This window comes from Contarinia nasturtii, unplaced genomic scaffold (assembly GCF_009176525.2).
Source record: "Contarinia nasturtii isolate CC-2019 unplaced genomic scaffold, AAFC_CNas_1.1 Cnas_scaffold_414, whole genome shotgun sequence".
Taxonomy (NCBI): domain Eukaryota; kingdom Metazoa; phylum Arthropoda; class Insecta; order Diptera; family Cecidomyiidae; genus Contarinia; species Contarinia nasturtii.
In genome coordinates, this window is record NW_022197768.1 from 841,508 (window position 1) to 864,251 (window position 22,744).

A 22,744-nucleotide genomic window follows, 5' to 3' on the forward strand; every position below is an offset into this window, starting at 1 on the left:
TAATAATATGATGAATGATACTAAACCAAATCAAATTAAATTTTTAAAAAATGACATCTATTAACTTCCGTCTGGGTAATAGACAGGAATTGCTATTACTGTAATCGTTTTCAAATTAATGAATTATATGAAACCGGTTTCGATTGAGTTAAATGCAACAATTTTTCAAATTCATCTCTTTTAGAATTAAGCACAAGAATTGAAACCCGAGCTATAGAGAGACAATCGGGGAGACGGAAACCGTTGTACGTTTTATGTTTTTGTTCAAGTTAATGCAAATATAATTCGAATTTAAGTATTTCTGTCTTTAAATTATGGGTAAATGAGTTACGCATTTGAATGCCCCTTTACATGCACACGTAGTGAAGGAGAGAGACACACACAGAGAGAGAGACTCACATAAATGCAAACAACAGGGCCATCACACACAATGGCAAACTAGCACTCTCTATCTATACATATCTGATAACACGATTGTGGAGAATGCATAAAAGTACGGTTCAAGAAGCAGGCAAAAACACAATTGGTCGTCATGAGTATCTTTCATAGATTGTTTGTCGCGTATCTGGTTGCGACGCCATATATTCTGTTCACAAACGGGGTAAGAAATTTACTTTTTGCATATTATATATGTGTGTGCATTGTATAGAGAAAGGCAAACGAGAAACGATATCAAAAAGGCGAGAACAGCACGAAATTTTAAAAGAAATAAATATATACCACTAGGGAGTGTAACGTTTAAATTACATGCAAATAACCAATAATGTAAATGAGTTTCAAACAACGAATTTATTCCATTTCAACAAATTTCAGGATGCGATACCGGTCGAAAGCGATGCCAATACAAACCGTCGACAAAGTTTAGATGAGATAAGCAAAGAGGTGAATGAAATGAAAGCAGAACTAACGAAGTCCACCAATGAACAGCAACCGGATACCGTGAGTGACGGTGGCAATAGTCAACGTGCCGCAATCGGTGAAATTGAAAATATCAAAAAAATTGTCGAAATTTTGGAAAAAATTGTCGGCGACGTTGTACCAACTATTGTTGACCGGCAAAATGCACAGGAACAAGCTCAGAGAAATCGCGGCGCATCCGATTCATCATCAGATCCCATTAAAATTTTACCAAAGGGCTTGAAATTGCTACAACATCATGCGCTCGCGGCCAATGTTGACGAAAACAACGCAGCAACAAACCATAAACCTAATCTACAATCGGATGACAATTGATATCACACTCGACGGCGATACAAACAAACAAAAAAAAAAAAAGAATGTGTGCACCATTTACAAACTGATTTACCCTCGCACATGCACACACATACACACTTGCATGCACGCCTCAATGAGCATCAATAAATCAAAACAAATTTCATGTAATAATGCATTTGAACTAAAAGTGTCTCGTTCCTCTCCATTTTTAACACTTCCCCTATTTTATTCTTTCTTTATTTGCTTTTTTGCAAATCATTTCAAATGCCAGCAACTTGCCGGCAACGACATCTAACATTTCAATTGACAGACGTTTTGGCGATTGAATCGATCACATGAATTATGTTGGAGCTTTTCAAAAAATTAACTATGACCTCTGTTGAGCATTTTGTTATTTATATCACTGTTTCATATCACTGTCAATAAAATGTAAATAATTTACTAAAAAAATGCATCCGATTTTGAAATTATAAGAAAAAAATAAAAAAAATTCAATACTACCTTTGCTTTACGTTATTCGATAAACAATTTTTGACAAGTGTACATAACCTTACATCTCAAGAATATGTGTATTAGTGCGCCTTAAACACAATTGTCAGACGAACATTCAAAGTGCCATCAATATTGTCTGTATCGTTTGTTTATTCGTTTGTTATCGTCAAATTCAATTTGATTTTTCACGCACCAATTTTATTTTATGAAATTATCGAAAACGATCCAACGAATAGTAGTTATTTGCATAGCAAAATTTCACCATCTCGAAAGAGAGTCGCAAAAAATAATGGTATCCATTAAATAATACGCAAAATAAAAGCACACATTGGTATGTAAAAGAATTTGATTTTATTTACCATTCAATGATACATCAAAAACGCTTCAATTCAATTGTATAGGTTAATTGAAAATATATCTCCAACCGTTCAATATTTGTGTACACTCAAAACCATCGAGAAGAGTATAGAAAACAACAACAACAAAAACAAAATACCCGGCAAATAAGGTATCCAACGTATTTCAGTCATTTTAATATCAGGTATCCCATAATGTTGATTCTTTTCTTTCCAATTTATACTAAAATTCCTCTCAAACTCCGTTCAAACAGGGTTCAAAACAAATTTAAATCAATTACGGTTTCAACATGTCATTTAACTCATTGTATCAAATTGGTGGTGAGATCACACGAGAATATTCAACTAGATCAACCGAACAAATTGAGAATTTTATCGAAGATGTTTTGCGCAAAGAATTAGGAGAATATGAAGCATACATAAATAAAATGAACGGTGAAATTATGGAGTACGTTCAATTGAAAAATCTTTGCGAAAGTATTTTACTGCATTTATCCGATGGAATTAAAACAAAAATGAATATTGGTGGTAATTTTTTCATGTCGGCCAAAGTATCGGACACCAGTAAAATTTTAGTTAATGTCGGTCTCAACTATCATGTTGAATTTACAATTGATGAAGCTGTGAAATTTTGTGATTTCAAAGTGAAATCGCTGGAAAATGAAGCGAATGTTATACGAGAAAAAGCCATCGAAACAAAGGCACACATTAAATTGGCTCTATTGACCATCGGCGAAAAAGAAAAACTACTGAAGGCTGAAACGTGAACAATTTACCAGAACAAAACCAGCCGATTTACCATTCTATGCCAATTGATACGCTTGAGATAAAAGATTATAAGAAACATACACACAATTGAAAAAAAAAACCAAACATTTAATGTAAACGGTTAAAAAAAATTTAAGAATTAAGAGAAAATGTCAAATAAACATATTTTTACATGAATGGCTCTGTGGCAATTGACAGTTTTGTCTTTTTTTGTCACTTTACACCTTTTTTAATGGAGGTTTCGTGCATATAATAGATTTAAATAAAATCAGAATTACAAATCAGAAGGATCTCGTTCATTGTTTAAACTATTCTCCTATTTTAATGACTCCGGAAGTGCGATGCAATCTTAATGATATGAATTCAAGGTTAAAAAGAAGGAAAATGATACAGAATCAATCGGCCAGACGAATTATATTTGAAAACATACGTTCAGATGTAGACAACATTTAATATAATTTCCATTTATACATTATCTATTAATCCATCGGCGGTACATGTTATCGCAAATGAGACGATTTTTTTTAATAATGAATAATAATTCAATGGAAAAAAAACCCGAAAAACCCTGATTTACTGAAGAAAAAAATATTGAAAGAAGTTGCGTCGTCACAACATTAAATAAACTGATTGAATTTTTTTAGATGTACAGACAAAAAATATCAAATCTTGGCGAAAGCATGCTATTTTATGACGGTAGAGATGAATCTTGTAAATATAATCACTTCTGGAGTCACTGATCATAAAGTGATTTGATATGACTGAAAATCCAATGAAATCACCTCAAACAAATGCTCACACTCACGAAAAAAGCAAAAAAAAATAAATCAACGACCGAAAATGAAACGAGCCCAAATGTATTTTTCTTATTCTTCACAAAAAGCAAAAAAAATCGCATCATTTATTCTGAAACATGTAAGGTACTGAGTTAATTACAATTCAAAGAGCTACTTTTCACAGTAATTGTTATGTTTTATTTATTTAAATACATTGACGTCAAAGTTGCATGAAATATTATTATTATTGTTGTTATTATGGAATAAACAAACATTAATTTTGTTTTATTAGAGATTTGGAGAATTTCTGGCTTAATCTGCTTTGTTTGTTTTTACATAAAGAGCTAATAAATTCGTTGATTTCTGTTTAGTGAATCCATTAAGCGATTCGTTCGGTAATGTCTATTAATTATTACATTATCTTAATTGTGTGGACCAATTGATGTGACGGAAGTGGTGAATAATTTATATTTCGCAAATTTTGTGTATCTTTTGCATAGCTTTTGAATTTAAATTGTGACTTTTAATCAAAAATTAATGAAATCAAAACATTTTTTACAACAACAAAATACAATTTTCGTCGTTTTTTAATTGCTTTCAATCTTTTTAGACGAAAATCGTAAGGAATCAATCGTTTCAAACAAATGCGTACCCATGATGTAGATAAATGTTTTGTTTTTATTATTTTTAATTTAAAAAAAATCACTAGCATGTGTATTTTCGAAAACTATGCTCTTATGAGTTGGTGTTGGAAAGAAATCATTTCATTAGAAGCGAAAAAAAAACTAGTTGAACTCATAAAAAGTGATTTGCTGAAAATCAATGATGTCTAAATAATTGTTGATGTTTTTTTTTTTTGAGTGACTGTATTTATTCACCACACGAATGTTGATGGTTTGTGCATAAAAAGAAAATATTTTTTTATACCTAATTCTATTGATCAAGCTAAATCACAAAGTCTCAATGCCCTTGAGAGAGACACTTGAAATCTCATTGATTTTCATTATGTTTTAGCGCATCAATTGTTATTCTTGTTCACACAATATTTTCAAACTATCCAATAATAAATCAATTGTCCAATTGTTACATTCTAAAAATTCGATCGTTAAAATTAGACATATTTACATTATTCAGACTGAATTTCATCTGTTAATGTTGTTGTTCTCGTTGTTTTTTTCATTTGCATTTTGGATGTTTATATAATTCGGGTGCAAAACGAAATCACACTCAATTTTATTTCATTTAAGTATGTTGTTTCCTTTGCTTTCCATTTCTCATTGCAAATGATTCATTTTCTATATCAAACAGGCGAAAAAAAAACTGTGACGGTGAAAGATTCACAATGCATTTGTCATTTACAGCAATTTGCAAGCAGCATAAATTGTCATCGAATCGTATTAAATTTGCATGAATGCATAATTCAATTCATCATTAAATTGTGGATTTTTCACCGATACAATGGTTTTTTTTTCTTCTTGTCTAGCCTGAAAAATTCAAGTTATTTTACTTAAAAAATAACATATTCGTACAGTGTACATGCATAAAAAAATGTATTTTGTTCTATTGTTAAATAAACTACAGTATTCCACATAAATAACTAGTAAATTCGTTGATCTAAATTTTTGGTAGTACCTTTAATCTTAAGTGTGTTTGTGTTTGTGTTTGTGTGTTCTCTTGATATTCGAATACATTGACTTTATTTAAAAGTATGTTTGAAGTATATTTATATATTATAAGTGACCATTGGCTAATTAACTTCATGTTTTTTTTTATTTATTTCCTTGTTTCGATTACAATACCCGTTGCGATATAAATCAGATGCCCATCATGTGCGCATGGAGACCATTTGGCGAATGTGTCTCTTTCATCAATGGATCTCTAATAATGGTGATTTTCAATCTTTTCTTTTATTTCCAATACTTTTTGAACCACAACGAAAATGGTCACAAAAATATTGAAATGATTTTCACAACATTTGAACATTTCAAGTCAACATACATATTTTAAACGCTTCTCTTTGCCTATGTTGTTTTCTATGTATATTCAAAGTGAGAAAAGCATTTGCTATACAACATGAATGCAGTTATAAGAAAGTATGTGTCACATGGATTTCTCTAAGATTTTCATTGTTAAGTTTTATGATTACAACAAAAAAAAAACTTATTGGAAAATGCATTTTTCTGTCTTATCCGTATCGAAGTATGTTTTCAACTGCATTTCAAATCAAATTACTGAAAATTCAATTCTTCGCCTCTTTTTTCGCAAGTAAAATTGCGTTTTTCTTTTAAATATTCATATTTTCTAAATTCGAAATCAATCGACACAATTTCGCGGATTTTATCCATTCGGCAAGAGTTTTTCTTTGTTTTTCTTAAAATCAACCGGTTTTTGTTTTAATTACCATTGTAGGCAACGATCAATGGGATCAACCAAGTAGGTTATTTACATTGAGATTGTAAAAAGCGATTATTCTATTTGTCTTCTCTTTCAAAATAGTGTCCGAAAATGATCAATTCATTTGAAAACGAGACCGAAATTATTCGATGCTTTCATTTTGACAAAGTTTTCTTAAAAATTATGCATATTAATGTTGATTCATTTCATATTATTATTTTTCAAGCAAATTCCACCGCAAATCGCAATAAATGTTTTTTTTTTTTTCATTTTTTCATAATTACTGTTCATTTCAATTTGTCAAACTTATCTCTTAGCGATGGGTTTTTTTCTTCGAATTTTTTTTTTCGCATTCAATGTATGTATAGATTATAAGACACCGTAAAAAGGAATAGCAGTAATTTTGTGACCGAAAACATTGTCTTAAAGTTTTTTTTTTGTAAGTCCGATTTTGTAACCTAAAGAGAATCATATCAAAAATATAGTATTTTTTTTGTATCAAAATTTTGTAATGCCAATTGGTGTTTAGCACTGCCTAAACAGAAAAACGATTAGCAGAGCGCGTTTACGTATGAGGCTAGTAAATTTTTGGTTTTCGTATTTTCATAAAAAGTTCTATATATAAAAAAAATTTAGACGAATTTTCGAATTCATAAAAAATATCACTTTTGAATTTTTTAATTTCCACGAAGGATCGAATGAAAGGCTAAATTATTAAAATTTCAATTTTTTTTCTGCTTGTCAATTCATTTTTAGCCGATAGTGTAATATTCAATCGCAATTTTACGAGTATTTTTTTTTTCTTAAAAAAATGGAATTTAATTATGTTTTTATCGCCAGCCAATTAAGCGCCTCCGAACAGTTGATTTCAATATTGAGTCAAACAATTTTCGCTTTGATAACAGTCGTTCATTACGCAATGCTAACCGATAAATGTGTCTGCATATTTTGTTTGTGCGTATTCTTAATTCCCAATTCAAATTTTTTTGTCCTTTCGAGAAAAGGAAAACAAAACGAAATAAGTTTATTTTTATTGCGATCTGAAGTGCATTAAAATGAATGACATTTATTTTGCAAATGTATTTGAAAAGCCAGAATTCGATTGAACTTGCCCATTTATGTATAATTTAAATGGATCGGACAAGAAACCATCTAATTCTTGATTATTGTTCTTTATTTATTTTTTTCAAAAGACATTTTATGATTTCTTTAGCCATAAAGATCAAAAAGAAAAAAAAAAAAGAATATATTTGAATTTTAAGTGTTATATTCATTACGAACGATGGAAACACCTGAACTTGCATTCAGTTCTGTGTATGCATTTGTGCCTGTTTCTGTACAGTGAGTCCAATTATATCTCTCTCATCAATTTGAAAGTTTCATGTTAAATACACCTATTCTCAAGAGATGGTGCTCTCAGCAGAGTAAAAGTTTTTCTTCATATTTTAACGTTTGTAAATTTACTCTGATTTTTTTGTGGTCATTTTACAAAACCGTTTACAACATGTGTTTTTCATATTTTGTCAACGCATACTGCGCTATATTTTTGAGGTAATTTTACAAAATTGTTTACAAAATATGTAAAAATACCTCAAAAAGTCAGAGTAAATTTACAAAACACAGTTTTGTAAAATTATCCCAAAAAAATCAGACTAAATTTACAAACGTTAAAATATGAATAAAAACTATACTATGCTAAGAGTACCATTTCTTGAGAATGACTGTGTTTAAACATAAAACTTTCAAGTTTGAAAGATATAACCGGACACACTGTACTTATATATCTAAATATCTGGTGCTTTTGCATGATTTGCAATATTTATGTGGTACAAGCACATAGTCTTCGGCTATTTCGTCTAATTGAATTCGTTTACATATAATAATCATGTTCTTTTTTTAATTTAAAGTGAAAGCAAAAACTTGTTAGACATCCATGTTCGATTCGCTTCAGTCTATGGTTCCGTTTGATATTTCGGATGGAAAGACTGCAGTCTTTGACAGTTTATCGTTTCTCATCTAATAAATATATATATCGGCAAATGCTGAAAATGTCTTAGTTTCAGTCAAAATAAGCAATGCCAATAATGACAATGGAGACATATTTATCTCATTTAAACAACTCATAACTGTTAAATTTTTGGGTATTTTGTTTAGTGTGAATGATCGATTTTCTGTGAAGATTATGATTATTACATTTATTATTGTTATCATAATTACTATTATTATTATTATTATTTTTGTGTTTTTTATTCATTTGCATTTTCATTGCAATTATTCAATTATCAGATAAAACATTCTAAATTTATACTATTATTTTTTTTTTGTTTACGAAGTATTGTTTTGGCTATATTAAATTGTATATTTTCCACTGTCACTTACAATGTTACACATCTTTTTTGTTGTTTTTAAATAACTGTTTATCTAGTTTTTTATCATAAATTCATGTAATTTCTTATTCTCATTTTTCATCTGTTTTGGACGTAACCATAAGAGCCGAAATGTGAATACAAAATGGATCAAGGAGCACCATATTCCAAAGAAGAAGAAAAATTCATTCCGCAGTATTTCGGTGTAATTTGTGGACATTCATGTTAAAAGAGATCAATCTTACGTTCGACGTTCCTTTAACTTGGTTAATTTTGAACATTTTATTTCCTTATTTGCACCCAGTTTCATTATATCTGTTTGTATGACCAAAGAAAAGCCATTAAATTTATGATTATAATTATAAAGTTTTAGCGCATTTTGCTTCATTAAAATGTAGATTTACTTTGCCGCTTTCTGCTCACATATTATATGTTGCAGATATGTTCAAGATTATAATCAATAGCAATTCATTATTGAAAACAATAGATCTTTTTTTTATTTGTTCTTCAAAAGATCATTCAGAATAAAAGGGGAAGAAAAAAGCATAATGAACTATTTTCATAATTAGTTTTTTTTTTTCATTTTTGCGTAACTTCTATAGTTAAATTAAATCGATGAATTGCCCAGCATATTGATAAATATTGAATTGATTTTTATGTGGTGTTACATTTTGTGTCGAAGCTCAATTTAAAATAAAATTGTAGAATAAAATGAAATAGTTTTGTGTATGTGTGTACTGTATACGATATTCTGATTTTAAGTTACATTTATGAGTTTTTCATTCTGTTTGCTATCAATTTAGTGCGACATACTAATATTTGATTCACTTTATGTATTTTTTATTTTTATTTAAACAATTTTTTTCGTTATTTTTTTCTGTTTTGTTTTGTACAATGAAATATGAAACATATCTTGGGTTTTCTACGTTAAGTTAGCATTTTTATTTTCATTAAAATTCAACGAAACCATGGAAGTTGGCTGGAGCTTCATCAAAATACACGTTCACATACAAAGATCTGCAATGAAAATAGTGAGAGAAAAGAAAAGAAAAGAAAACGAAACAAAAAAAAGAACAAAATTAGAATATCGATGATAAATATGGTAAAAGTTTAATCTTAATCGTAATTAAATTGAAAATTGATAAGATGAGCGAGGCCAAAAGAGTTCAAGATATTGGACTTTAGTTTTTGCTGTCAGCCAAAATGTTTTCGCATTTCTTGTGTGAGTGCAACAATAATTTGTTTTTGTTATGCTAATAAAATGTACAACATTAGAGTTCCTTCCTTGTACATGAAGCACAAAGAGTGCAGCGCAAGATAGACAGAGAGGAAGAAAAAAGCGTACTCAAAACTTTAATGCTCTCTGTGTCGTATCTCTGACAATCCTTTCTCATCCCACATGTTTGTTGTTGTTATTGTTGTTGCGCTTTGCTATTCCTTTTTTTGTCTTCGTAGATTATTTTGCAATTTTCGCACTTCTATTTGGCTTGATTCGGTGCTTGGCAAAATGACAAAGAAACATTCGCACTGATTCGCGCCTTATCTGCACTCTCCCTGTGTGCGTGTGTGTGTGTGTTGTATTCATAGTTGTAGTATGTGTGTCGTTTGGGCAATTCACAACAATTTTTATGACGGCCATAAAAAACTGTTCACCTTTACAGTGTTGTGATCACACGGAGCTCAACGAAGACGAACATGGTCCCAAGAGCTTTATACCTAGCCAAGTTAGTTTTGATTGCAATTTGAGCAATATATTTCTCTCGAATTGCAATCTTTTTTTAATAGTTTCCCGTTTAAAATTGAAACAAGTTTTTGCCTTTTTCAATGAAAATTGATGCATATAAATCCGAATAAAATCAAATGGGATTATATATATATGAAAAAAGCGTGGAAAATACATTAAAAAATCGCTGATTTTTAGCGCACCGAATAGATTTTTAGACGATTTTTTTTATGTGTTTCACGTGAGAAAAAAACAAACAAAATCCACATAAACTGTATCGCTTGCCATTGGAAATTTGATGAAAAGATATATCGAAGAATTGCACATACATTTGCACAAAATCAGCCAACATCATCAAATAATGATGATTAAGAATTGATAAAATGTCGATTTGAATTTCGTTTCATTCATTACTTAGATGTGCGTGTGCGTATGTGTTTGAGTATTGCGTGCACAGACACTTATCTCTGACATCGTTTTGGCGCTCGGTTGGATTCCGAGTGTTATGTTAGAGCGCGTTTGAATGCCATGCAGTTGTTAAACGGTGCAATTTGATTCTTCAACTGAACCGCTTTTATTGACTATCCCAATAAAACAAAACTACAAAAATAACATATACACATGTCATAGACATACAAACGCGCAAAATACCAAACGAATTATAATAATACAATCAAAATAGAATCCAAATAACCCTTACATTAACAGCAGTGTTTTTGTTCATGTATGTGCTGAAATGTGATTCCAAATTGCGCCTTTAAATTTTCTCTATGTTATACGATTTTGATATTCAACATCCACAAATTCATTTAATGTGAATTAGCTATCGTTTGCAATAGTGCAAAGACAATGTGAATACAAGCCGTTTATTACTGTCAAGGATTTTTTTTTATTATTTTTATTTTCATTTCATTCAAATGATTCTCTTTTTTTTACGGGTTTTATGCTCCTTTTTTACGTCTTTTTTATTCCCATCTTGAAAAACGTTAAACAAAAATGAGAAAACAACAGCACATTATTCTTGAGTTGTCGCGATTGTATTGTACGTGGCTCTACTTCGCATCTCCTGGCAGATTTATTTTATGGCAAAGAGGAGGGAGGGAGGTTGATGGGGTTTCGGCCACATAATTTCAGATTTTGCAAATGGATTTAACAAAATGGCACACGTTTGAACATTTAAGAATGTAAAATAATAAAAAGAAATCTCGCTCTTGTGATAATCAAATCTTCAATGGTTATTCAAGTGAAAATTAATAAAAATCATGAACTGTGCACAAATCATATACTATCATACGAAAATTGCATTCTCCGACGATTTTATTTAACGTAAGAGCTTTTTTCTAGCAAAAAATAGAAAAAGGATGTCACCAAAGTTTAAATTCATATTGAAATAACATAATTCACAAATCATTTTTGTGCTTCTTTTTTCCACTTCGGAAACTAAATTGTGCGTAGTTTGATTTATTGCGATAACTGTTTGTGATTTACTTGTGAATGCGGCGAAACATTTTTCTAATGAAATTAGTGCAAATGAGAGAGTAAAAAGAACAAAAATTGTGTTGTGCACACAATGTCCCTTTTTCTGATTCATATCAATTTAATAACAAATGACATTGACTTGGTTTTTTTCCCTTTATTTGTTGCACCACCTCGGGCTAATAATAAATAACAATAATCGTCATGGGAAAAATCAATTCATTGTGTGTCATTTGTATATGTTATTTGTTGTATTTTGTCTCTTATCAATATAGAGTGTATTAAGAAAATTGCCATTAATTCACTTGTGCAATGCATTCATTTAGAAATGATACATGAACTTTTATCTCACACACTCGATTGCAGTGAATAGCAAAACAGATCAAACACATTTAAAAAAAAAACACACACACAACTGGCTTCATCAAAAATCCATAACGAAATGCACTCAACGAACTGGTCGCATCATATCTAAACCATTTAAATGGAAAACAATAGAAATTAAATTGATGACACTGTTTGAATGTGGTTTATATGGACATGGTTTAGTCGCACTCATCGCATCAACAGGTTTTCATCAACCAGTTCAAATGTACACAGATTGGAAAATAGAGAACGAAAAGTGGATAAAATACACAGACACTCAATACAAATACATGTACGGCGATTATGTAAGCGCACAAAATACACAATAAAAACGGTTCAAATCCGGATTTAATTAATTTCGACAATTAAACCTTTTGGAAAATGCAGGGACCGAACACATGTTAAATAGATGTTTCATCACTGTCAAAACGAAGGACTCGATGTAGGTATCATCTATAATTAAGTTTAAGGGGCATGGTTTTTCGTGTCGGTTGGTTGTTGTTTCTTTTAATTTGAAACAAATGACATTCGGTGCATATATGTCTCAATGAAAAACCAGTTCAATTTATCTTTTTCTTAGATACTGTGGTGCGGCTTTTAAGTGTTGATAAACAAAATAAATTGAAGAGAAAAAAATGTAAAAATTACGTCAATATAATGTAATTGCAACTATTCATATTTACTGCATTTAAAAATAGAGCAAATAGCGATATTATTTTCTATATTCGTACACATCTTGTGTTCGTCATGGCTTTACAGTTATCGTTATCAGCCGTGTTGATATACTGTCTCTCACAAATGGGCGAGTTTCGATATTTTGTTTAGCACATTCACTGACCTGTGTTTTTTTATTGATACAGACATCTAAAAACGATGACAAAAATTATAAGCAACTGAACTGATCAATAAATTGGAGACTATTCTCTATAGAGTGAGAAAATTTCACGTCAAATTGAGTCGAAAGGATTGATTTCAATTTCTAAGCTGCAAGGTCTATCGATAAGAATCAATCGACTGCAAAAAAAGTAATAATATTGATAATGCATGTAATGCTGTGATCTATTTGCCGAGGAAAACAATTTAACCTTCTCGTCAATTTGACAAATGCAAAAAAAAAAAATAATTAATTTAAAATGAAGGAAAAATAGAAGATGAACCAAAACTCTCTAATAACAAAACTGTGTTTGACTATCAACTTTCTATTTATCGCATTCATAAGGAACATGCCCTATTATGATTGTTATTGGCTCGTTGCTAACCGAGTGAATCGTTCTCATTTCTATTATTACGGTTGATTTCATAAAATCGATTGACCTATATCAACTTTGTAATTTAGTGGGAATGTTCAAAATGTGTCAAATTGTGTTTGAAAGATTTGATTCATATCGAAACGGCTAAGCAATTATTTAACGCGTGGCTAACAATAAACAAACAGCGAAAGCAAGTGAAAAAAAAAATGCCGTACACACAATAAATTTCATGAAAAATAGCAAATACACAAAGGTCAATATTATTAATGTGATAATATTAAATCATTTACGAATAGATCTGTGCGACAATCGTGACTTTTTGAAACAAAATATGATATATACGTCGCACAAGTCCAATGTATTGGCACTTGTTCTAGTGCCTATCGGCATGGGTTTTAGTTTGCGTGTCATTGCTTTCTCTTTTCAAATGAATGGATACATTAGAATATCATGTTATATTTGTGATACATCACATTTTATCGTGCATTCAATTTAAATACAAAATACAACAAGCATACTCTCATTATTTTCTTTGAACAATTCGAAAAAATTTCATAAACGTGTTAATTAATTTGGGTGCAGACACAAAAAAAAAATGATAACAATATTATTTTCCCTCAAAATCATACGCGATGGCATAGTTTTTTGAAATTGAGAGAAAAAACGACGATAAAGTTGAAGAGATGAGAAAAATGCATCGCATCGAAATGAAATTTTAAAGCTTTAAGGCTTATATCAAACTCAAAGAGCGTTTCGGTGCTCTATTGGGAGTTAAAAATGTACAAAAATATGAAGTTACTTTTCCGGAACGAAACATCAACAAATAATTAACTCATTACATTTGTAGTTTTTGGTTCAACTCATACAAATGAATTAGCATCTAATATAGAACAACGGGACAACGTCATATCGTCTGCGTTTTCGTCATTTGCCTTTCTCGGACTTATCAAATTAAGTTTATTTGTTAAATTTCATTGAAATTATTAAAGTTCCGTTTGATGAATGCTTCTGTGTAATACAACAAAAACTGGGAATCATGGATCCCTCTGACCACTATTCCAAAGCGTAACAGCACGTTTTCAGTTGCATTTTCTAGTTTTTATTTGGGTGGGGGCGGGTGGTATGGGGCTGAATGTAATTTTCTTTGTTTTGTTAAATATTTTGAATTTAGCAAATGTGGATATGCCGTGCATTGTGCAATGCGAACAAATCGGGCCACATCTCTCAAGTGACATACAGAGACATGGTTGTACTGTGTGAGCGCTAAGACACACATTGTTTGAATTGCTGTTAGCCATTTGTTTACTTAACTTGATATTTTGACTAAAGCACAGCTTAAGCTTGTGTCTGTGTGAATAAAAAGAGATGAGAATTGGAGACGACGATGATGATGATGACGAAAACTCTGTTTACAATTTACTTGTAGAAAATCGCGTTTAGCTTGACTCATCAATGAAACCAATTGAACAATATTTCTCTTCACTGCACTTTGGTGACAATGCGAAAGCAAAGTGGTTTCGATTAAGCAACACACGAAAAATCGAAGAACAAAACCTTTTGGTTTATCAGCGTTTGTAAATCGATATAGTTTGGTGTGCGTTTACCAAATACTGCATAGTGTTTTATGTGTTTGTTTGTTTGTTTGTGTATTTTGTCGTAAAGAGGACTTCATACGAAAATGAAATTGTAAAACAAAAGTCAAAAGTTTGTTCAATTTGATCAACACTTTTCCACATAAAAAGAAAACAAAAGGGTAATCGAGTATTTCGGTCGGATGAATCGAGGGAATGCCAATGCCATGTGTCGATTGTGCTCAAGTTCATTTTTCAAGAGTCAAGTTATGTTGGTTCTCTCTCACTCTCTCTCTCTCTCTCTTGTGCAAGAAAATTAAGGAAAATAATGAAATGGGTTTTCATCTACTAGTTTGATCAAGACAATCAGTCTTAAAACATGTTTTGTGCAATGCATACGTTAGGCGAAAATTTTCGGGTTGAAATAGAGAAATCATCAGCTTGCTGTGTTATGTGCATATTGTGTATACTCTATATGCATACAGGATTCATTGTAGCGCTGTTGCTCTCTATTGTTTTGCTGCTGGAATGTCATTTCGAATGTTTACTGCATTTTCCTTATCCTTAAACTAGTTCTCGCTTTTGTACAAACACACACAAAACACAGTCTCTCTCACTTTATGTGTCATTTTTCCATGGTCTGTTTATCATTCGGGAGTGTTGCAGCATTCGTTCTCTACGACGTTACTCTCTAGTTTTTTTTTACAACAATGGCAATATAGCAGTTCTGACATTGCCATAATAAAACGTACGAATAAATGTGACGTAATAAAAATCCAGAAAAAAAAACACACTCACACACATACAAAAAAGCGATGATGAAAAGAAAAGTGGTAAAGAAACGAAACAAACAAAGCGCAAATGGTTTTAAGAAGAATTGCTGAAAAGCGATAAGTGTGCGGTAAAAGTTAAGCAGCAAATGTAATGCAATGCTACCGATCCGCAGCATTTTCGTTGGCAAACAGACCTGAAAATTCGTTTGGATGCTGTTTCAATTGGTGTTGCTGCATTGTACATGAATTGTAGACAGAATGAAATACGGGAAACACTCATCAATATCCCGTATTACTGGAATTGTTGCATATTGAATCGACCTCAAATGTGTATGCACCGTCGTCATATTTTCGTTGCTTCAAAACATTCGACAAAATACGGTTGATATTGAGCGTTGGCCAAACACTGGCCACGATTACGCTTATTTCATTGTATAATTTCATTTCAGATTATGCTCATTTCAAGCGGAAAAGACATCAAATGAAACTTGGTTATACGTGTGTAGCTTATCGCTATTGTTGTTGCTATTGCTGGTGGTGGTGGGGGTGCTGCTTGATTTTACCCATTTTTCCACTGTCATCTGCGAATCATTTCTGATCCACTTGCCCAAAATGAAATTCATACGCGCACATTTACCCAGCTGCATTCAGCTGTAATTCTCTCACACAATTTTACAAAAAAAAAAAACCTTGGATTATATAACCGATAAACATAATGACTCGAACATAAATTCATGGACGAACGAACGATACGAAATGCTGACTTGGTAGCACGGCAATTTACTGGATCAACGATTTCGCCTCCCTGATAACAATAAAAACTTAGACGCGCTCATAAAGTACGCTGTTTCGAAATAGTTTTGCTGCATCCGCGTCCGGAAGCAAAGAAAAGAAAAAGAAAGAACTGTCGTATAAAATTGCTGATGATGTCGCTTTGTGACGACGCTTCGGGCAAAAAACGAATATAGATTTGCCACAAAAGAAGAAACAAATGCATATTTCAGTCACAAATCTACAATTAATTGCTTTCACAATAAGAACTGACCAATTCCATTTATTTTCAATAATTTTTTTCCCTTTAAAATTAACTCAATCACCCAAATGTGTCTATGGAAATGTATTCGGCATTTGCATAGATTCTTGGCTCATTTTTATTTGTTAAGTAATAATAAGTTAACATTTTATTTTTTATGTTCGCTTTTTTATTGTAAACTGCATACTTGTGTGCTATACGTGACTCGAAATAATTCACTACAAAATAATATATTTAATTTGATTTTATGTCTATTCATGTTGGAACTTGTATCGTATTTTAAATGAACTCTCAAAACGAAATCATTCCCCATAAACAGTATTTGACTAATAAAATAATAATATCCATAAATCAAAATGTTTATGGATTACATTTCTTAGAAGAAAAAGAAGAACAAAAAGGAACTATATACGACGGCCGATTCTTTTTGTTTATTTGTTTGGCTAACCGAAGCGAAATGGTTGTTACCTTTCGGGTCGTGGCCATGAAGTCAGATTTGTCCAAATAAAAATATCAATCAAAATTCACATCAAGTTCGATAACAACCGAACAAAAGAAAAAGAAAAACAACAATATATTGTGTGTGAAACGTGAATGAAATCAAATCGAAAATGTTTCATTTTCTCTATATTTCTCATCTGCTTTAAATTAATCATAATGTGCACCCGGATCATAAATGCAGTCAAGTCTCTCTTTCAACCGCACATTTTCACGGTTTTCAAAAAAAAAAAAAATGAAGAAGAATTGAACATTTTACGACAGTGAATTGCTTCCTTTTTATCCCGTTCCAAAAGAAAAACGAAAAAATGCACTTTTATTTGAAAGCGCACAGAAAGAATAATATCGTTAATATTTTATTTAGACATTTATTACAATGATGTACCAACGTATTTTTCATATTTTGATTTGGTTGATTTTTATCGTTTTTCGCTTATTGGATATTTCGGAATATTATTATTTTTTTTTTTTGCCATTCTGCATCTTCTTCGTTATATTTTTGTCTCTCATTTTCGTCATCTTTCTTGCTTGTTCGTCGTTTATTCGGCGCAATTTCGTTAACTGTTCACGCATTTTAACGCCGATCCGCTTTAAGCAACTGTGAAAAATGTCCATCTCAAGCATCATATTGTCTGACACAATGTGTCAAAATTACCGTGCACCGTATCAGTTTCAAATAGATCAGTTTGTTGCGCACGTTTAATACATTTAATACTTCGTTTTTGGTTGAAAAAAAAAAATCATAATTTTTAAATTTTCAAAACTGTTTATTGCTTTTCGCTAGTTGTGCGTGTTGAACCTACCCCGAAGAGGTATAAGTTACTCATTTTATGAAGAGCTCAAAGCCGAAGAGGAAGAAGAACAACAACAGCAGAAAATCAAGTCTGTTTCAATCATTTGGCGCAGACCAAATCGTGTAGACCAATTTGTTGGTCTCTTCATTTTGATTTAATTGCCCTTTTTTATTGGCCATTTATTTAGAGACGAGGAAAATGTACGGCCTTTGATGTGATGCGACCAACGCTCACACACCGGCGCACATCAATATTTGAAAAGTATCAAATTTACATTTCGGTTTGAATAAATTTTATTGCTTTCATCATAATCAATAGTTAATTTATCAGTCTTATAATGAAGCTAATATAATTAGGTATATAGTGATCTGAGATAGACAGGGATAGAAACTGTGTATCTCATCGCACATTTGTACAGCTATTCCAGATATTCATTGGTATTCGAATAAGAACATTAAGAAAAAAGATTGGCTACGAAAAAACAACAACAACGATAACCGCAATTCACATAAAAATCGCGATTAAAACGTGAATGTTCGTATCGAACATTAGCCAACTAGTTTAACTATGCACGGCGCGTACCTATCACTGATAACATTTGATAAATGAATTTAAAACTCTTATTTTGTGCAATAAAAAATTGTGTGTAGATATCCAATGTCATATTACGATGTATATGTGTGTGGCAGGCAATGTGATTCTTACCTATCTTTATTTCTGCCTCCCCCTTCCTCTCTATCTCGGTTTATCATAAAATAATACAACCAGCAAATGTACATTGCACACATCTCTCAAAACGATGCCGAACCTTGCATATTGCAGTTACATATATGGTTTCCCATTTTATGTATGTATGAATGTATAATCTTTGTTGTGCAAATAAATTGCACATAAGTTTTCTTTTATTTATAACAGTCACATGTAATTAAATTATAAAAATGTTTCCCAAAAACTCGACAGATATTTTAAAAATTTAAAAATTATGAAAAGAAATATGAGTATAATTGTAGCGGCGGAGACGGCGGTTGGCTCAATGAAAAATCAACCAATTTTCAAAAAAAAAAAAAAAAGTTACATGATAAATGCATTAACCAAATCCAATTATAGAATGGAAATGTATGAATCCCGAAAAAAAGTTCTAAAAAGTTGAAGAGAGAAACAACAACACAACGAAAAAAAAAAATCTTTTGCACTTTTTAATTAAATTAAATTTTATAGCGCTACCATAATATTTTCAATTTGATGCTGACATCTTTTCAACGGCTATAAAAATTTTGTGCGACACAGCGAAAATGGCAGGCTGATTAGTACATCGGTGGCGCAAATAACTGGTGAATTAATGTCCATTGCTTGCATTTAATGTGTGTGTCGGTGTGTATGTGTAATGCCTGTGCCTGTGCATGCAATTGCATATATATGCCACATTCAATGTGCTCAATCTTCAATTTGAGCGTCTAGTGTACACTATACACGCTCGCGTTAGACACACATTCAACGAAAACGACTTATAGTTTTTCTCCTTATTCTCTTGGATACTTTTTTTGTTTGTCTTCTTTCATAAGCAAAGCGATAAAATTGCAAAGTAATAAAACATGGATAGTGGCCGCCTTGAATCAGCCATGAATCCACTTTTAGTTACCTTAAATGGCTTTTTATTACCCAATCTGAACAATAAAAGTGGAAAGATGAGCACAAATTTATGCGAAATCATTTCATATTATATATTATGTGTTACTTAGATCAACAAATGCACCAAATGGTAAATGGCTAATTGTGGATGCTCGATTTGTGCTCCGTTGCAAATTACGATAAATGGCATAAAATTCTTCTCGCACAATCATTCTCTCTCTATCACACGCACACTCTATCTTCTCTTCAAACAATACAACGTTAGATACTGAAATTTGTGAGAAAAAAAAAATGAAACAACCACATCGCACTTAACTGAAAACCCGGTTGGTTTTAAAAGCTTTTCCGTTACTTTTGCTCTCATTTTTTTTTGGATCATCATCGAAGACAATTGCACCGATAACTCACAAAGAACCGTATGGGATGCTTGTTGCACTCAGTGCACTAAAGAGAAGATTATTTTGTATTGTGGATATTGTTGGGGACGATTGTAAATCAAAAACACTTGAAGGGTGCAATTTATTAATGCATAAAAAGAACAATTTGATTGTTCATTGAAACAGAAATTGCAAATGGTGAAGAATGTTGAGAGAGTTTGGGCTGTTTTATTAATGAAAGCATGGCCATTTCAAAAGCTCTTGAAAATGGTACGAATAATCATTTTCTCTTCGTTGCCAGTTTAACATTCGATTCGATATTGACGTTGTGTTGATTCGGCTATATAATAATTGAGGAAAAATTCGCCTTGACTTTTGATGCATTTTATTGTGTGGTTCCATGATTACAATAATACTGTTGGTTTCCTGGAGATAAAACATCAAAATTGTTGAATACGTCGAATGGCCGATAAAAAGGAAGTGATACATAGTTTTATTGGCATTCTTTCTTCAAATATTACAGAGCAATGTTGGAAAAATGTGCGGATAGAGAACGAGAGAGTTAGAGCGATCGATCGGGTGAGTGAAAGAGAAAGAAAAGTGGAGAGAGGGAGAGAGCAATACAAAATAAAAGAAAGACGAACGAGCGCGTCACACACAATAATTATAAGAAAATCATTTAAATTATCATAGATGAGCTAGCGCTAGCAATTCGACTTGATTTCGTTGTGTATAAGACGCCATATTTGTGAGCGCAATTTTATGTGCGAATGGGTGTGCACACAGCACACAGCTATCACATTATTCTGACGATATTGTTGAAATGCCATTACTCTCTGCGCGTACTCACATGCACACATACAACAAACGGCAAACACAATAAGCATACTTAATTTAATATCTATATATAAAATTATGCATTCATAAAAAGATTTAACGATCACTTTAAAATAGTAGTAAAAAGAATAAAAACGTTGTACGGGTAAAATGCTTCTTTCTTGGGCCTTAAGTTGGCATTTTATGTATGTGTGTACGAACGAGCGAGCGAGCAAGCGCGCGCGCAACTGAATAAGCGCACGCTTGGCGCTTTTTCTCTCTTACTCTTTCTACCGCTCTCTGCTCGACTATATGCACATTCGTGCCCAGGAATAAAATGTCGAAGGAAATGAACATCGTTCGGAATCGAAGGTGAAATGAAGTATATTGCTGAATTCCGAAAATATGATTTCAAATGTTTTTTATGACCGCAGCGTGGGCCGTTTGAATTGCAAATGGAACTCGACAATCAACCGCATTCATTGCATGTGCACAAATTTCAATCACAATAAATCCATCAAGATTAAACGCGCGCCAAGAAATCGAAAATTTTTTTTTAAAAAAATTCAAAAGAAAAGAAAGAGAGCGAGCGAAGAAAAAAACCTTATCGCACACCCGAGAAATAAAATAATCACATTTACCACAGATCTTGATAAACTAATCATCAAACTCAAGGATAGACAGATAGTGACACAATGTGTACAATTCGATAATTATTTTTTTCATCAAAAAACAAACAATTAATCACGTCTCTTAATCAATCAGGAAGTCTGTGTTCTAATATTTGATATGACTGAATCTAGAATGAACATCGGAAATGATGTACCAAATGACGACAAAGAGAGAGAGAGAGAGAGAGAGAGAGAGAGAGAGAGAGAGAGAGAGAAAGAGAGAGTCACCACATGGAAAACCATTTTTTGTGCAATGTTAATCACTAAACTACTCTTAAACTTTCATAATTTCAATTATTCGTGTCGTTTGACATTTGTTGACTTTATTTGACACTTTTCCATACTCTCTCATAAATAAAACAATATACATAGATTCATTATACATATTTTATTGTATTCAGTCTCGCTCAACTGAAAATCTTTTCGAAAAAGACAAATATTCATTTGCAATCAAACATTCAAACATATCGAAAAATTAAAATCAATTATAAATGTTGTACGTTTAAACCTGGAACCTGCCACACATACAGAGGTAATATTCCAATGAACGCTTATGGGAGCTGAAAAAAAAAAACATATGAAATTACGTCGAGCGATTACTTCATTTGAAATAAATCCATTTGATATGAATGCGCTTGTGATTGGATTTTATTCCTGCTGCATCTTTTCAATCAATTGGAGAACAAATGAATTGATTATCGGTTTAATTGACTACAAACGCCAAAGAATCTCATTTGGACATGTTTTGGAAATTCACCATAAGAAATATTGATTTTTGTTTATTTTAATTCAATTTGATTTTAACACGTTTGTGCATATGTAGGTGTAGAGTGTAGACACGCATACAAAATTCAAACATCGGATATACATGAAATGAAATTTTAAAGTATGATACGATACTGAATATTTCAAATGATTTTCTTTACTGACCTTCTTTGAATGTAAAAACAACAAATACGAATAATATTTTGGCATTTATAATTTATGTGTTGCAATGAATATGTCAATTTTTGTATTTTGCACACATTATATATATATGTGTGTGTGTGTGTGCCAAGCATTAGCCAGCAAGTATTGTTGTGTTCAACAATTTCACTTTGTACGTATGAATTTTGATATTTTTTTTTTTGTTTTTCGAATTTCAATTATATTAAAAAGTGTCGATTCACTTTTTGTATCGGTTGTCATTCGATAAAATAATAAAAAATGCCAGTGAAAAATAAAGACACAAATTGCAATTGCATGTTGCATAAATAATTTTCGACATTGATTTTTAATGGCAGTCATGCTAATAAAATAATTTCAATCGATATATGTTGAATATAAAAACTTTTGAACAAATTCAATATTGAGTGAGAAATGTTAAAATGTTTGGGTGATTGATTTTTTTTAGTTTCAAT

At 31.6% G+C, this 22,744-nt stretch overlaps 2 protein-coding genes across 5 annotated transcripts in view; one reads left to right on the forward strand and one right to left on the reverse strand.

Moving 5' to 3' along the window:
* The first annotated feature begins 419 nt into the window (after positions 1-419).
* LOC116338412 (protein UXT) lies at positions 420-3,121 on the forward strand. Of its 3 annotated transcripts, none has more exons than XM_031763630.1 (4): positions 420-601; positions 814-2,038; positions 2,109-2,215; positions 2,318-3,121. In XM_031763630.1, exon 4 carries the CDS (start codon positions 2,354-2,356, stop codon positions 2,828-2,830), a length of 477 nt encoding a protein of 158 aa, XP_031619490.1. In that variant the 5' UTR covers positions 420-601; positions 814-2,038; positions 2,109-2,215; positions 2,318-2,353; the 3' UTR covers positions 2,831-3,121. The 3 variants fall into 3 exon arrangements, with proteins under 3 accessions (XP_031619490.1, XP_031619488.1, XP_031619489.1); XM_031763629.1 differs by having other exon boundaries at positions 421-601; positions 2,109-2,248; XM_031763628.1 differs by lacking the exons at positions 2,109-2,215; positions 2,318-3,121 and having other exon boundaries at positions 814-1,396.
* A 2,248-nt stretch (positions 3,122-5,369) lies between these two features.
* Positions 5,370-22,744, reverse strand: part of LOC116338411 (protein doublesex) — a 74,641-nt gene continuing 57,266 nt past the window's right edge. The window contains exon 5 of one of the 2 annotated variants that reach the window (XM_031763624.1): positions 5,370-9,384. The gene's annotated coding sequence lies outside the window, so the exon portion shown is untranslated. Of the gene's footprint in view, positions 9,385-21,839; positions 21,905-22,744 lie in introns of those variants that run through there. The other variant, XM_031763625.1, reaches the window with a different exon arrangement.

Bases quoted from the DNA above. Each gene is read 5' to 3' on its own strand.
- LOC116338412 (XM_031763628.1), top strand. From the start codon at position 533: ATGAGTATCTTTCATAGATTGTTTGTCGCGTATCTGGTTGCGACGCCA. The intron at 602-813 runs GTAAGAAATTTA...AACAAATTTCAG, and splicing joins ATATTCTGTTCACAAACGGG to GATGCGATACCGGTCGAAAG.